Genomic DNA, 13,272 nt, shown 5'->3' with positions numbered 1-13,272 from the left:
GATATGAAAGTAACATCAGAGTTTTAACAAAATCCTTATATTTAAATTGAAAAACACGTAACATTCTAGAAATTTTTTTTTTTTTTTTTGTAATTTGCCCTATACATTATTTCTTCACCACACAATCAATTCCAACTTCACTCTTCTTAATTGGGACTTGAACTAAGCACCTACCTTCCTCAAGCGTAGGGAATGGCCCGGTTATTGGGCATTTACCCTTCCCCCGCTTGTCAGGATTCTAATCCAGGCCCTTATTCCCCCTTAAAAACAGATCTCAAATGCTGGATTCTGGCAAGGAAATCAATAACGCAATGTGAAGGTCCAAAACACACTATGCTTTCAAAATAATTCAGTGATTCCTATAAAGCAAAATGAGCCTAATACCTTCGAGAATACCAACAATCTGGTGAAAGCACAAAACAATTACCCAATTAGTCTAAAATTTTAAAATACAAACCATAAATACATTTGCAATTTATTTATTTATTTGAAAAAAAAAAAAAAAAAAACTACATCATGATAGCGGAGAACCTCTACTGAAGCAAAGCCGGATATTCTCCTACCATTTGCTGCTACTGCTACAGTCTCAAATGCCCCATCAGAAAACCTGGCAACAGACCAACAGAGATCATAATAGTTGAGCATGTATACAAATGCAACATAAATGAGAAGAGAAAAGGAAATGGAAAAGAAAATGAAGTCCAAGCTATTCCCCCCCCCCCCCCCCCCCCCCCCCCCCCCCAAATAAGAGTTGAGCATGTATACAAACAAATGCAACATAAATGAGAAGAGAAAAGGAAATGGAAAAGAAAATGAAGTCCAAGCTATTTTACCCCCCCCCCCCCTATTATTCGTTGGATTAGGAAAATGAGAAGAAAGTTAATATATATTTGTTAAAAAAAAAAAAAAAAAGTCTTAATCTTTTTGTTTAGTTACCTATAACAAATGAGTATGTACAAGTAATTCTATTTCCTTTTCGTTTTCTTTTCCCTCAAAAACCCCAAGATCCAAATGTAGCCTAAGAATTGAGCACACTTTTTTTGGGTACATAAGAGTGCTGAAGCCCCAAATACAAACTACTGCTACGCTAAGTTCCTTGACTCTCTAAGTCTGACATCATAACAGTTTGTAAGAATGCCAGAGCCTCATCAATGATCCAAAATCCCAGGGGTGACCAATTGTTTGCTTGGAAAGTCTGTTTGCACACTACTTGTCCTCATGCCACACATGAGCAAAACTTGGAAATCAACTCATCAGTAACAAATAGCAACCACACATGATGACGACTATCTGGAATTACCTGGAATGATGATGAAAGGAGACATAATTTGAGCCGTGATGGTCATCTCAATGAACAATTGATTGGTGCAAGTTGATCATAAAAAGTCAATACGATGACCGAAAGGGAAGTGATGGAATTGATGAGGCTGAAATCCTTAAAAACCTAATGCACGTGAAAGATTTGACCCTCTGTAGGCTACAATGGCAGTACAGCAGAAGCACTTGCTGAGAATTCCTAATATTTGAGAAAGAGGGCATATGAATGCTTTCAAAATTTAAAGTTGAATTTGGATTAATATATGCCAAATAAAAGCTCCAGTGCTTTGCTGAACATCTTTGTTCTGAGGCATACCGAGCCTAAAACAACACCAACTAAGCATACTTGCAGTAACAATACTTTCAAGATGCTTTATCATTTACCCATATACATTTCATGTAAATAACAGGACACTTTATCAATGCCAAAATGGATTTCGAAGATGCGTAGTGTTTATAAACAAACAACCTGAGGAGGGACAAATCCCCATCACGGCAAACAAATGAAAGAAACAACATGGATCTAAAGCAAATTTAGTTAGACATGCATCGCATAACAAGAAGATAATTATTTAATTACTGAGCAAAAAAATAGAAAAACAGAAATTATTTAATTATTAAGCACACTGCAGTATCCAAAGATTAGCAGAAAGTCTCGTAAAAATACCTGAAGCACGTGATGGCATCTTCTTGGTCTCTTTTGGCCACTCTTGACCTCAAATTCCTATGCAGTACCTCCCTTCTCTTAATCGTATTTCATAAATCTAGATAGCATTTCCTGACCTTCACTCTCTAAAGCAAACAAGCAGTATACCTATTCTAATGCTAAGAGTCCAAAATTGACGTACTAAGACACCAGAGGCCCACCCCCAAGGGTGCAGCTCATTAACCATCTACCTCAGAGATTTCCATTTATAGTTATAATAGAAACAGCATTAACATGAAATAAAACACGCAGAAAACCGAGGGACTTGTAACATTTACTGTAGAAGCAGATCCTGATAACTCCACAGATCCGGAAAAACTTCCAGCGGCAGAGGTTGGTGAAGTTCCATTAGATACTGGAATGCTTTTGCACACTCCAAAAGGTGATCCTGCCTGTGAAATCCCATCAAAGGTGTGATATAAGTCAGCACCAATATCATATTAAAAAATTCTGTCATTTTATGGAAGCAAGGAAATCTTTCCCCTAAGGAATCAAAACAGTCCCCTCAACTTATCTAAACCAGCAGAGCTTCATAGAATATCTACAAATCTTCATAGAAAATCTACAAATCTACAGGATCATCAAATCAAATTTATGTTTGTGTGCCATGGGTTTTCATATCAGGGTTTTTGAATACGAATTTGAGAATATCAAGTTGACTCTCGAGATTTTTTGAAATTATTGAGACCTGTTTCTAGGTTTATGTTGAAAAGAAGAAAAAAAAGAAAGAGAAATGCATTAAAAGGCATCAAACCCAAAAGTTTCATGCATTTCTTCAAATTGTAAGTTTCTTATTATTTTACCGTTTTAACTAAGAAAAAAATTTGGAGAACCAAGTTGTGAAACTTCCTAAAAACCATATTGAGGAAGAACATGTCGGACCGTTGTAAAAGTTGCACCCTCAAAAGGTGTGCCCAATTTTTCAAAAGGCGTGCCATCAAAAGGCGAGCCCAAGTCATAAAAAGGTGTGCCATCAAAAGACGTGCCAAGTTGTCGGCGTCAAAAGGCCCGCGATGCGCGTGGCTGCCTCTGTGTCACGGTCTTTATAAACCGAAGCGGAGGAGGCAGAAACTGAGACAGAAAAACTGAGAGAAACCTCTGAAAAAATTCTTCGTTTTGCTGAGAAAGAGAGGTTTTGCTGAGAAGAAACTCTGTAACACTCTCTATAACACTCTGTTGCCCAGAAAAAATGGCTTCGTCTTCCCGCGGGCTGCTCACCCTCTTTCCCGACCTCAACGAGTCCACAGGAGAGAGAACTGGTGCGGTGGCCAGTGAACCTCAACCAAACACCGCTGGGTATACTCCGTTGAACTTTCCGATGCGGTCTGTGGAGCAAAGAATGGCAGGGCTGTCGGATGTGGAGGCCAATCAGTATACTTTGAAGGCATGTGTGGAAAGCATGACGGCGGTCACAAACCTGTCGAACCGGCTGCAGAGTAGGACAAATGAGGTGCAGCATTTAAACTCCCAGCTGGCTCTGCTCCAACGCATGTATAAGGATGCGCGAGCAGAGATAAGCGTGCTAAGGGCAGAAAACAAGGAGTTGAAGCGGAAGGCCACCGTGATGTTCCGATTTGGAGGTCCTCCATATGCTGCAGTGGAGGAGTATGGGGGAGTGAACGTGCTCAGTGGACAAGGAAACACGGAGACCGGACTGGCACGAGACACCCAAGATAAAAGTAAGAAGAAGAGACCTGCAGTAGAATAGAGAAGGGAAAAGAAAAATCCCACTGTGGGTGTGGTTGTTTTGTTTGTATTTTTTTTTTTTTTTTTTTTTTTTTTTGTGTAAAATGATGATCGGGGTGAGGCCCGATATGAATAAAATTTTGCAGTTCGTCTTCTTCCTCCGTGTTTGTTTGTTTGTTGTTGTTTTTTTTTTTTTTTTTTTTTTTTTTAAATAAAATAAATAAATAAATAAAAAAATAAAAGAAAAGAGAAAAAGTAGAGCAACGTGGATGATAATGTTTTGGGAGTGGAGAATAAAGAAAAGAAAAGAAAAAGAAAGGGGTTCTGTTGTGTGGGTGTTGGAGTTGCGGTTTTTTTTTTTTTTTTTTTTTTTGTTTTTGTTTTTTTTTTTTTAATAAAAAGAGAAATATATATATATATAAAATAAAGGAAGTGGGGAACAAGGGAATTTTGGGCGGTGGATGCAAAAGGGAGGAGAAAGAGTGGGGTGATTAAAAAAAAACAAAAAAAAAACAGAATGGTGGGTTGGAAAAGGGGAAAAGATGAGAGAGAGTGTTTGGTGAAAATCAAACCCACATTTCCCTGAATGTTCTCCCGCTCTAAACCGAGAGAGAGAGAGAGAGAATGGATTTAATCGCAAACGAAGACCTGAGAGGGCAATCGCCTTCGCTGCGGCACTTGTTGGAGTACTGAGAGCAGTGCGATGTCAAGGCCATCTCGCTACAGGAGAGCGGTGTGGAGGGGCAGTTGAGGAGAGGAGTTTGACAAGGCGGCGCTGTCGAGGCCACTGGACGAGACGCCGCAGAGCTGGTTGTTAGGTCCGGGAGAGCAGAAGAAGAAGAAGTATGTGGATCTGGGTTGTATTATTGTCAGTCGGAAGCTGTTGGTGTGGACTGTCGGGACGATTCTCGCTGCTGGGTCAATATCCGGGGCTGGTGCTGGTGCTGGGGTCGGAGGAATATCGGTCCCAAAGATGGCCTCTGGAAGCAAGACCTTATCAACCTGATAAATAGCGATGGGATCAGGCGAGTACACGGAGCTGCTCACTTTGGTGTTGGGCCAACCGGAGCCAATGTGCACAGTTCCTGACACATCGGTGAAATTCAAAGAGTATTGGCCGCCGGCGAACGTGCTGATGGGGCTTGTTTCGCTGAGGTTTTTTTTTTTTTTTTTTTTTTTTTTTTTTTTTTTTTGTGAAATCTGAGAGACTATAGTAGTGTGACAATGCATGGAATAGGCAGAGTGACTTGAGCTGGTCTTGGGTGAGGTTGGAGAGTGTGGACTTTTTGAGAGATGAAAATGCATCATCTTTCGGGACAAAGAGTGTGATTCCTTCTTCGGTGTTGTTGGCTTGGTTTTGGAAGGTTTCAATGGTTTTTGTGGATGAAAATCCGGCATGCAGAAATAGTTGGAAGATGAGAGGTCCGGCGGGCGGCCAAGGCGAGACTGCCGCCCGCCGGTGAAGCGAAGATACTAGTTTCTTAACCTTGCTCTGATACCATGTTAAAAAATACTGTATTATTATTGATGGATTGTTTGATATCTTACAAGATTGTTAATATTCTGTATATTACAATTCCTATATATAGAGGAGAAGATGGTAGTGGAGTGTGTGATAGTGGAGGTGGATGGTAGTGGAGTGTGTGATAGTGGAGGTGGATGGTAGTGGAGTGTGTGATAGTGGAGGTGGTAGGTGTGGAGAAAGATAGTGGAGGTAGTAGGTGAGTGGTAAATTCTAACACTCCTGCTTCATCCCATCTTGGTACCAACATTTCCTTTGCATGTAAGTAAAATGGGAAAAAAACAAGAATTTAAAGTTTGGCAAATAAATTTGTGGGAAATTTAGTCAAAATACCTCCATCGGACCCTTGTTTGGTGAAAAGGACAATCCAATTTATTTTTCTTCATAAACCTCCTAAGGAGAAAATACATAATTGAGAAAGGACAAAGTAAAATATATATATATTTTTTTCCCTTCTTAGACAATATTGCCAGAATAACATATTACTGTGAACCAGAGTAACATGTTACTGCCAAATAGAGTAATTGTCAAACAGAGTAACTGTTGAGTTTGACACGTCGGTAGACCTAGAAACACAACCTTTATTGATAACACTCTAGTACACAAAACACTTGTATACAATCACATACTAATACACTTCACTTATCCACTCACACATACATTCAAGCACTCACACTTTGTATCTTCCTCACACAAGACCTTGAGACCCCTTCCACTAGATAGTGCTTAACCACTTGCTTTGGACTCACTCTTCTTTCACTCAATTGTCCAATTGCTTAGTACATGCACTCATCTCATATTTACTCTAATTAAAGAACTTTCTAGAATACACTCATACTTTCCCTACACTTTAAAACAATCTAGATTACTCTAGTACATATTAGAGCTTTCTATTCCTCTCTAAAATATTCTAAAACCTTCCGAAACTTTCTAGATTTCTCTAGTTTTCCAAACTTCTTTAATGTTCCAGAACCTTCTAGGATATTCTAGAATCTTCCGAATTTCTCTAAGTCTTTCCAAAATCTTCTAGATCGTTTCGGAGTATTTTAGATTTATGTGAAAACTTCTAGAATATTCTAGAGAGAGAAGATTCTAGAAAGTGAGAAGGGGTAGTGATGACTCTCAACAGTAACATGTTACTGTGAGACACAGTAACATGTTATTATCAAATAGAGTTACATATTACTGTTACTGTTTACATCAATTTTAATGGTAATAATTTTATTTATTTATTTATTTTATTTTTTATAGAATTTCATAGTCAACATCGATCTTATTTGATAGATCTTAATTAGAAAATTCTAAAAATATTAATTTTGTTAAAAACCGACATCTACATCAAAAGTTATATTATTTTAAAGTTTAATATTTTAATAATGGTGATATTTGTTGGACTTTTCGGGGGAAACTTTTTGTGCTTGTCCTTAAAAAACCCCCAATATTTGTAACCCCTCAACCTGCATTTGGATAGGCACTCCAAATCAAATCAATGTAATACACCAGTGGAACATTTAGGCCAGTTTTTAGAAAGCTTGAAAAAGAACCAAGGGAGGAGTTGATTGAGTTACCTTTCTTCTTTTTTCTCAATTAACCAAACATCACTGAAGAATTTGGAAAATTGGTAAATCTAAATAAGGAAATAAAACAGTTGAAAACTTCATGATGTCCAAAGTTAGCAATAAACTGTGTAATTCAAACAGAGTTGAATATATTGTAAACCAAACCAAACCAAGCCTTAAGTCCCATCAAATGGGGTCGGCTACATGAATCTTTCTTCTCCACGCGGCCTTATCAAAGGTCATTTCATTAGTCAAATTAAGTAGATTCATATCTCTATTTAAAACGCTAGTCAACGTTAATCTAGGCCTACCCCGTCCCCTAACACTTTCATCTACCGTTATAGCATCGCATCTCTTCATTACTGCCTCTGTTGGTCTCCGTTGAATATGACTAAACCATCTCAAACGATTCTCTCTCAACTTATCTTCTATCGGTGCTACTCCTACCCATTCCCGAATATACTCATTTCTAATCATGTCCTGTCTTGTCTAGTCTTACCACATATCCACCTTAATATTCTCATCTCAGCCACACTCATCTTATCTACATGTTGTTTCTTAGTTGCCCAACACTCCGTCACATACAACATAGCTGGTCTAATAGCCATTCTATAAAACTTACCTTTTAGTCTAGTGGGTATTTATTTATCGCACAACACCCCAGACACACTTCTCCACTTACCCCATGAGAATTAACTTGGGAACACAAATCATGAGAAGAAGTCAGAATGCGAAAGAGTTTACAAAGTAAACTGATAAGTTTAATGAAAGCAGTGGTGTTTCAACCAAGAAATATGGAGCTGTGGATAAACCTGGCAAGCAGTGACAGAACTGCATCCACACAATGTCTGGCCATTCATTCGATCCAGAGCATCAAAAACACCTCCTCCATCACTCCTCTGCATAATTACAAGTCAGAATGATTAATTGGAATACATATATACATTCTATTTTCAAAGACTTAAATTTTCAATACCATGTAAAAGTTCACCGCCAAAAAGTTAGGCATCACATTCTTTGCTGCTTTGTAACAGGTACCAACCATATCAGCAAGAGGACCTGAATGCTCTTTGCAAGTATCAGCTTGAACTGGGATTGTCGGGAAGTAATTCTGTAGGAAAAGAGACGCACTCCTCGAATTGAGCGTCTGCGATTCCTTTCTGTTCGGGCAAGAGCCTTGTACCACACCACCATCCCCAGCTGAAACCCATTACAAGGTTGATACTGATCAAAGCATAAAAACAAATTCTCAAAATAGTAGTCTGACTTATGCGATACTCACGTTCATTTTCCACCATGTACCTCCACTGATACGCAATTCCTTCACTTGCTTCCTTTGAAAAATCAGAAGTGAAAACCAGTAACCGGTGATTCTTTCGGACCATATCAGTCACAGTGGGCCAATCATGTCCCTTCTTTGGCATTTTAGATACAGGAAACCAATACTTGTCTAACCCCGCATTAGTGAACAGCTTTGTTAACCCTTTTGGAGTATGCACATAATCTTCAATTATAATGGTTACAATTTCTGTTGGATTTGCGCCTAAGAACGATTCTACTTCCTTCAAGGTGTTAATTGCAGGTTGCTGCAAACATTTTAATGGCACACAATGATTCACAAAAGAAATGATGGTAAGAACATGAAATTAATGAGAAGGGATGGATGGTTGATTACAAAGGCGGTGAAGTTGTAACACTGTCCACGAAATGAATGGCAGAGCCAGATATCGTTCTCGAAGTCATACATATCCAACATCAGCCCTCTCACTCCATTCTAAACAAAACCCAAAAAAGAAAAAAGACATGAATGAATGAATAAACAGAAGAGAAAGATGTGTGTTTGATTCAGTGGAAAATGGAAGTTAGGGAAGAAGAAGAACAGGAATCACATACAGTCAATTGATTAGTAACAGTGTCTTCTTGATTGTAGAATGTAATTCTCTGAGCACCGGTCAATGAAGGGGCATCAACAATGGAAAACGAATTATGGGTGACCAACCATGAGTACTTGTTGAAGGGCAAACCATTGATCTGCTCATCACCAGAGTTCGATTGAAACAGAGAATAAGAAGAGAAAATCACAGAATTGGAAGGAAAGAGAAACATAAATTGAAGGAGCTTACAATAGAGGTGGGAATTATAGCTTGGCCTCTGGTGCAGACAGGTTGATTCTTATTCATTGAGGGGCAATTGCCACAGTAGAGAGAAGAAGCACAGTCGGTCGGAGAAGAACACGAGTCTAGAAGCTGTGTAGTTATTGGAAGTAAGTTCAATTACCCAGAAGAGAGTGAAATTTACAGATCCATATATATATATATATACATGTTGAGAGAGAGAAAGAGAGAGACAGAGAGAGAAACCTGGCAATTTCTATTGGAGCAAGCAGTAGAAGTGATGGAGAAAACCGAAAAAAGGAGGAGTGAGTGAAAGAGGCACCAATTTGCAGGAGCTCTGCATCTGCTTATACGCTTCTTCGCAAAAAACACCAACATGGTTACTGCATATGCAGAGAGAGAGAGAGTGTGTACTAAAAAATCTCACCTCCTCCTCTGGTAGAGAGAAAGAGAGAGAGAGAGAGAGAGAGAGAAAGGCAGCTTCACACACACACACACACACGCGCGGGTGAAGAAGGAGGTGCCAGTTTTCGTGTTTCAACGGCGGGCTTTATCAACTTTAATTTCTTTTTTTCATTTTCTTTTCTTTTTTATGTCATTAAATTAAGAATAAATTATACTAATATTTCCTTAATTTTTTTAAAAAAAAATACAGTAATTTTAATAATTTTGACATAATTATATTGATATTTCTTTTAATAATGTTAAATTGATCAAAATTAATTAAAATTGTGTGAAAACATAAAAATAAATAATGTAAATTATATATTTCCATGTAAAAAATATAATAATATCATTTTTTATTCATACAACTAATAAATTATTGAAAAAAGGAGATTAAGTGTTATATTATATGAATTAATTTTTTTAAAAAAAAAGCTCAATATAATTATGTCAAAATTGTTAAATTTATTATATTTTTTTAAAACTTTAAGAATAGTCAATATAATTTAAAAAAAATTACGTTTCATAATGGTTTTTTTATAAATTATTATACATTAGTTGAAATTTTTATCATTTTAACAATTAATATTTACTATTTTTTTTTTTTTGACATGCATTGTGTTGTAATTTCTCATATAATTTATCCCGAAAGTTTTTGATAGTTCGAATTGAGTTGTTTCGAATAGCTTGAATCATTGGTCACCTACTAACCGATTGAACGACCGGATGAAATATTTGTCTATTACAACTATCAACTTTTTTATCAAATGACGGTCAAAATAAAATTCGAACTATTGAGGCAAAACACAAATTCGAATTACGCAACAACAGAGCTTAAATTAATCTTTTATTATCTCGACATTTGATGGGAAACTTGAAACGACGTATTCGTGGATTGGTGTGTTATTTGGTTCTTCCAAGCACGGCAGTGTTCTGTGTAAGTGTGCAGGATGCAAATTTGTAAATTGCTTTCATCTTTGGGTAATATTAAGGACGTTAGATTTTTTATCAATTAAATAATTAAATATTTTATATAGGTGTAAGATTTGTAATTTTATAAATTCCTAATAGACCCATACTCATCTAAAATATTGGATCATTTATTTTATAAAAAATTTAAGACCTATAACATTTTCCTTCATCATCTATGCTAGTACATTATTTGCCCAATAATATTTTGCCTTAATTTCTTTCATTTTTTCATTTTTTATTTTTAAATATTTTTTTGCTTTTTTTCATTGGTAGATCACTTTTTTTATGTGGTGTTCACGTGGTGGGGCATGGTGATTCTGCTTCTAGCAGGCTGCAACACTATTGTGCAGTGGTGTTGTGCCCTGTGCTGTCTACTAGCCTTGTGTGAACTCATCTGTAGAATTCAATGTATGCACAGCCACACTAGCGTGAGAATGTTAGCCTGGTGGTGGGCCTCAGTCCCATATTATTTGGTGATCCAGTGGACATTCGTTGAAATTTTTAGGTGACTTTTATTTATCCAAAATGTTGGAAATTTTAAATTTTTTATCAAATATTTATATGTGTGTAAATTTCACATGAGTATAAATCTCATATCCATGTAAGTTTGTAGTAAAAAAATTTGAAGTTTATTTTATATTATTATTAATTTTAGGTCATCGGCTCTTTGTCATAGCGATAAAATAGATTGAAATTCATCAATCCTAAGAGTGGTGTTTGTAACGCCCCAACTTTCAGGCAGTTAATAAATCAAATCAACCTCAAATTTAAAATTCTAACTAATTAATGACCTCAAAAATACAAATTGGATAAAAAATAATTACATAAAAGTTTATAATTTATAATTTATACAAATCTCCAAAAACAACATATAGCGGTGAGCCCAAAAATCTCAAACTCAATAATCCTTTAAATGCTTCAACTCCAATCGCCACTAGATTTGCTCTACACCTGAAAAATAAATTAATTCGGGAAGTATACAAGACGATAAGAATAACAATGCTCAAATAGAAAATAAATCAACGGGGATCCAACAATTTACGACATGGCACAAATGATTCAATTTGAGATACTAAGTAATTTACCAAATTGCACAAACAAGTCAACTCGACATATGATAATTTATCCAGAACCAAATACTCGATTCTATTCAGTACATAATCAGTGATCGACCTCACCCACCTCACCCAAGCACAACCGCTTGTCCGGACTATTGGTCCAAGCTATTGACAAGGTCCACTCGATCCATGTACGAAAATTTTCACATTATTTAGCCAGACAAATCAACACTAACTACACAGAACAACTTCACAGAATTTATCAAATAACTAGAATAATCAAACGTATCAACGAGAATGATTTTAGAGAATTTAACATATGACCAGGATAATTAAAAAAAATACAAATGTGAAGTAATTAAGATAAAAACTTTTTGCAAAGAGATTTAGAGGAAGCATATTATATACCACCTAAATTACCTCAAAAAAATTCTGCAACAATTTGCAAAATCTCTCCATCACCAATACTTTAATCATCTGCTATATCACCATAAATCTCCAAAGGTTGTGGATCTAAAAGGTATGTAAAATTTAACAAAATTTACTACTCTCTTCTTAAATAAAATGTTAACTCTCACTCTAAATACTTCCAATCCAAACTCAGTAATTCTATAATTAAGAGAGAGAGAGAGAGAGAGAGAGAGATATGGATGGACGATAAGAAGAATGGAAAGAAGTTGAGAGAATGAGTTCTAATTTGTAGGCAAAATAAAGAATAGCCTCCAAATAAATTTGGAGAGAAAGAAAGATAATTGACTTGTAAACAAAAAAAAGGTTACTTGGAGGGAAAGAAAAGAATCTTTGGTTGGAGCCCAAGCAAGATAAAAAAAAAAATAAACAAAAGAGATGAAATTGAGGTAAAAAAAATATAAAAACAACTAGAGAAAATAAGTTAGGTTTTTATCCAAAAATCTCACAATTAAACTATCACAAATATCTCTCACTAAAATATTAATATCTAAAAAATATAGAATTTCACAACATTAGTGACCCGAAGAGTTGACGACAACATGGAGGGACATTTTGCGTTAGTCTTGAGATTAATTAAGATGAGCGTAACCAATCCAAAAAAAAAAAAAAAAAAAAAGCTTTTCTATTAACTTCTCAATAAATAAGAACTTTTCTAGTTACAGCAAAGAAAAATTTTCACCCTTTCTATACTTTTATTGACAATAAATAAATAAATAAATTGCACTTTACTTTTTTTATATTTTCACTTTCTCACTTTGACCCCTTAAAGTTTATTTTTTTCACTTTGACATTTCATACTTCAAATTTTTCGATTTTGCTCATAAGTTAATTTCTATTTAAAATTAGACAAAAAATAATACATTGTCAATCACATAACATAAAAATATTTTATTATATATAACATAAAAATATTTGATATAAACTTAAATTTTAATATAACAATGACGGTGACGGTATTGGGAAAGTGATTGTAGCCTCACTTAAACAAATAATTAAAAAGTTTTACTGGAGCTGAGGTTTGGCACAAGGTTCATGGCTGTGCAGGATAGAGGGTGAAATTACGATTTTGTCTTCTAATTTTTGAGTAACACACCAAGTTTGCAATCCAACACATAGGGACAATTTGGTCATTTTCTATCACAACACACCACATAAGCACGTCAAGAATAACTTTTTGGGAGTAATTTAGCCTCCGTTTGGAAAGTGGATTAGCTTTTTGACTTTTTGACTTTTTTAACTATATGAGCTTGGGCTCAAAAGCTTAGTTTGGGAAGGGCTTTTGACTTTTTGGTTTTTTTGATTTTTTTGTGAGAGAAAAGTGTAATGATTATGGGATTGGATGAGATGTTTTGCCTGTTGTGACTCATGAGCCTATTTTGTTTTTTATGGCTCATTGAGCCAAAAAAGCCCAATGAGCCCTTAC

The 13,272-nt window shown here is 35.9% G+C and overlaps 1 protein-coding gene and 1 pseudogene across 5 annotated transcripts; both read right to left on the bottom strand.

Moving 5' to 3' along the window:
* Window positions 1-21: 21 nt before the first annotated feature.
* Window positions 22-9,438, bottom strand: LOC114265163 (PLC-like phosphodiesterases superfamily protein). Of its 5 annotated transcripts, XR_014344635.1 has the most exons (11): window positions 9,151-9,438; window positions 8,914-9,036; window positions 8,684-8,821; window positions 8,466-8,564; window positions 8,073-8,376; window positions 7,767-7,990; window positions 7,603-7,689; window positions 1,985-2,415; window positions 532-607; window positions 385-403; window positions 22-288 (listed from the first exon to the last, which is right to left on the bottom strand). XR_014344635.1 is itself a non-coding variant. In XM_028205923.2 (8 exons), the coding sequence occupies exons 1-8, from the start codon at window positions 9,280-9,282 to the stop codon at window positions 599-601; spliced, it is 1,116 nt and encodes a 371-aa protein (XP_028061724.1). In that variant the 5' UTR covers window positions 9,283-9,438; the 3' UTR covers window positions 338-598. The 5 variants fall into 5 exon arrangements, 2 of the variants coding, with proteins under 2 accessions (XP_028061724.1, XP_028061723.1); XR_014344637.1 differs by lacking the exon at window positions 1,985-2,415; XR_003630205.2 differs by lacking the exon at window positions 22-288 and having other exon boundaries at window positions 338-607.
* LOC114294056 (fasciclin-like arabinogalactan protein 7 pseudogene) lies at window positions 4,323-5,207 on the bottom strand (annotated as a pseudogene).
* Window positions 9,439-13,272: the final 3,834 nt, after the last annotated feature.

This window comes from Camellia sinensis, chromosome 1 (assembly GCF_055761805.1).
Source record: "Camellia sinensis isolate YWXY chromosome 1, ASM5576180v1, whole genome shotgun sequence".
Lineage (NCBI taxonomy): Eukaryota > Viridiplantae > Streptophyta > Magnoliopsida > Ericales > Theaceae > Camellia > Camellia sinensis.
Note: the sequence above shows the minus strand (reverse complement) of the source record. Positions and strands in the feature narration are given on the sequence as shown.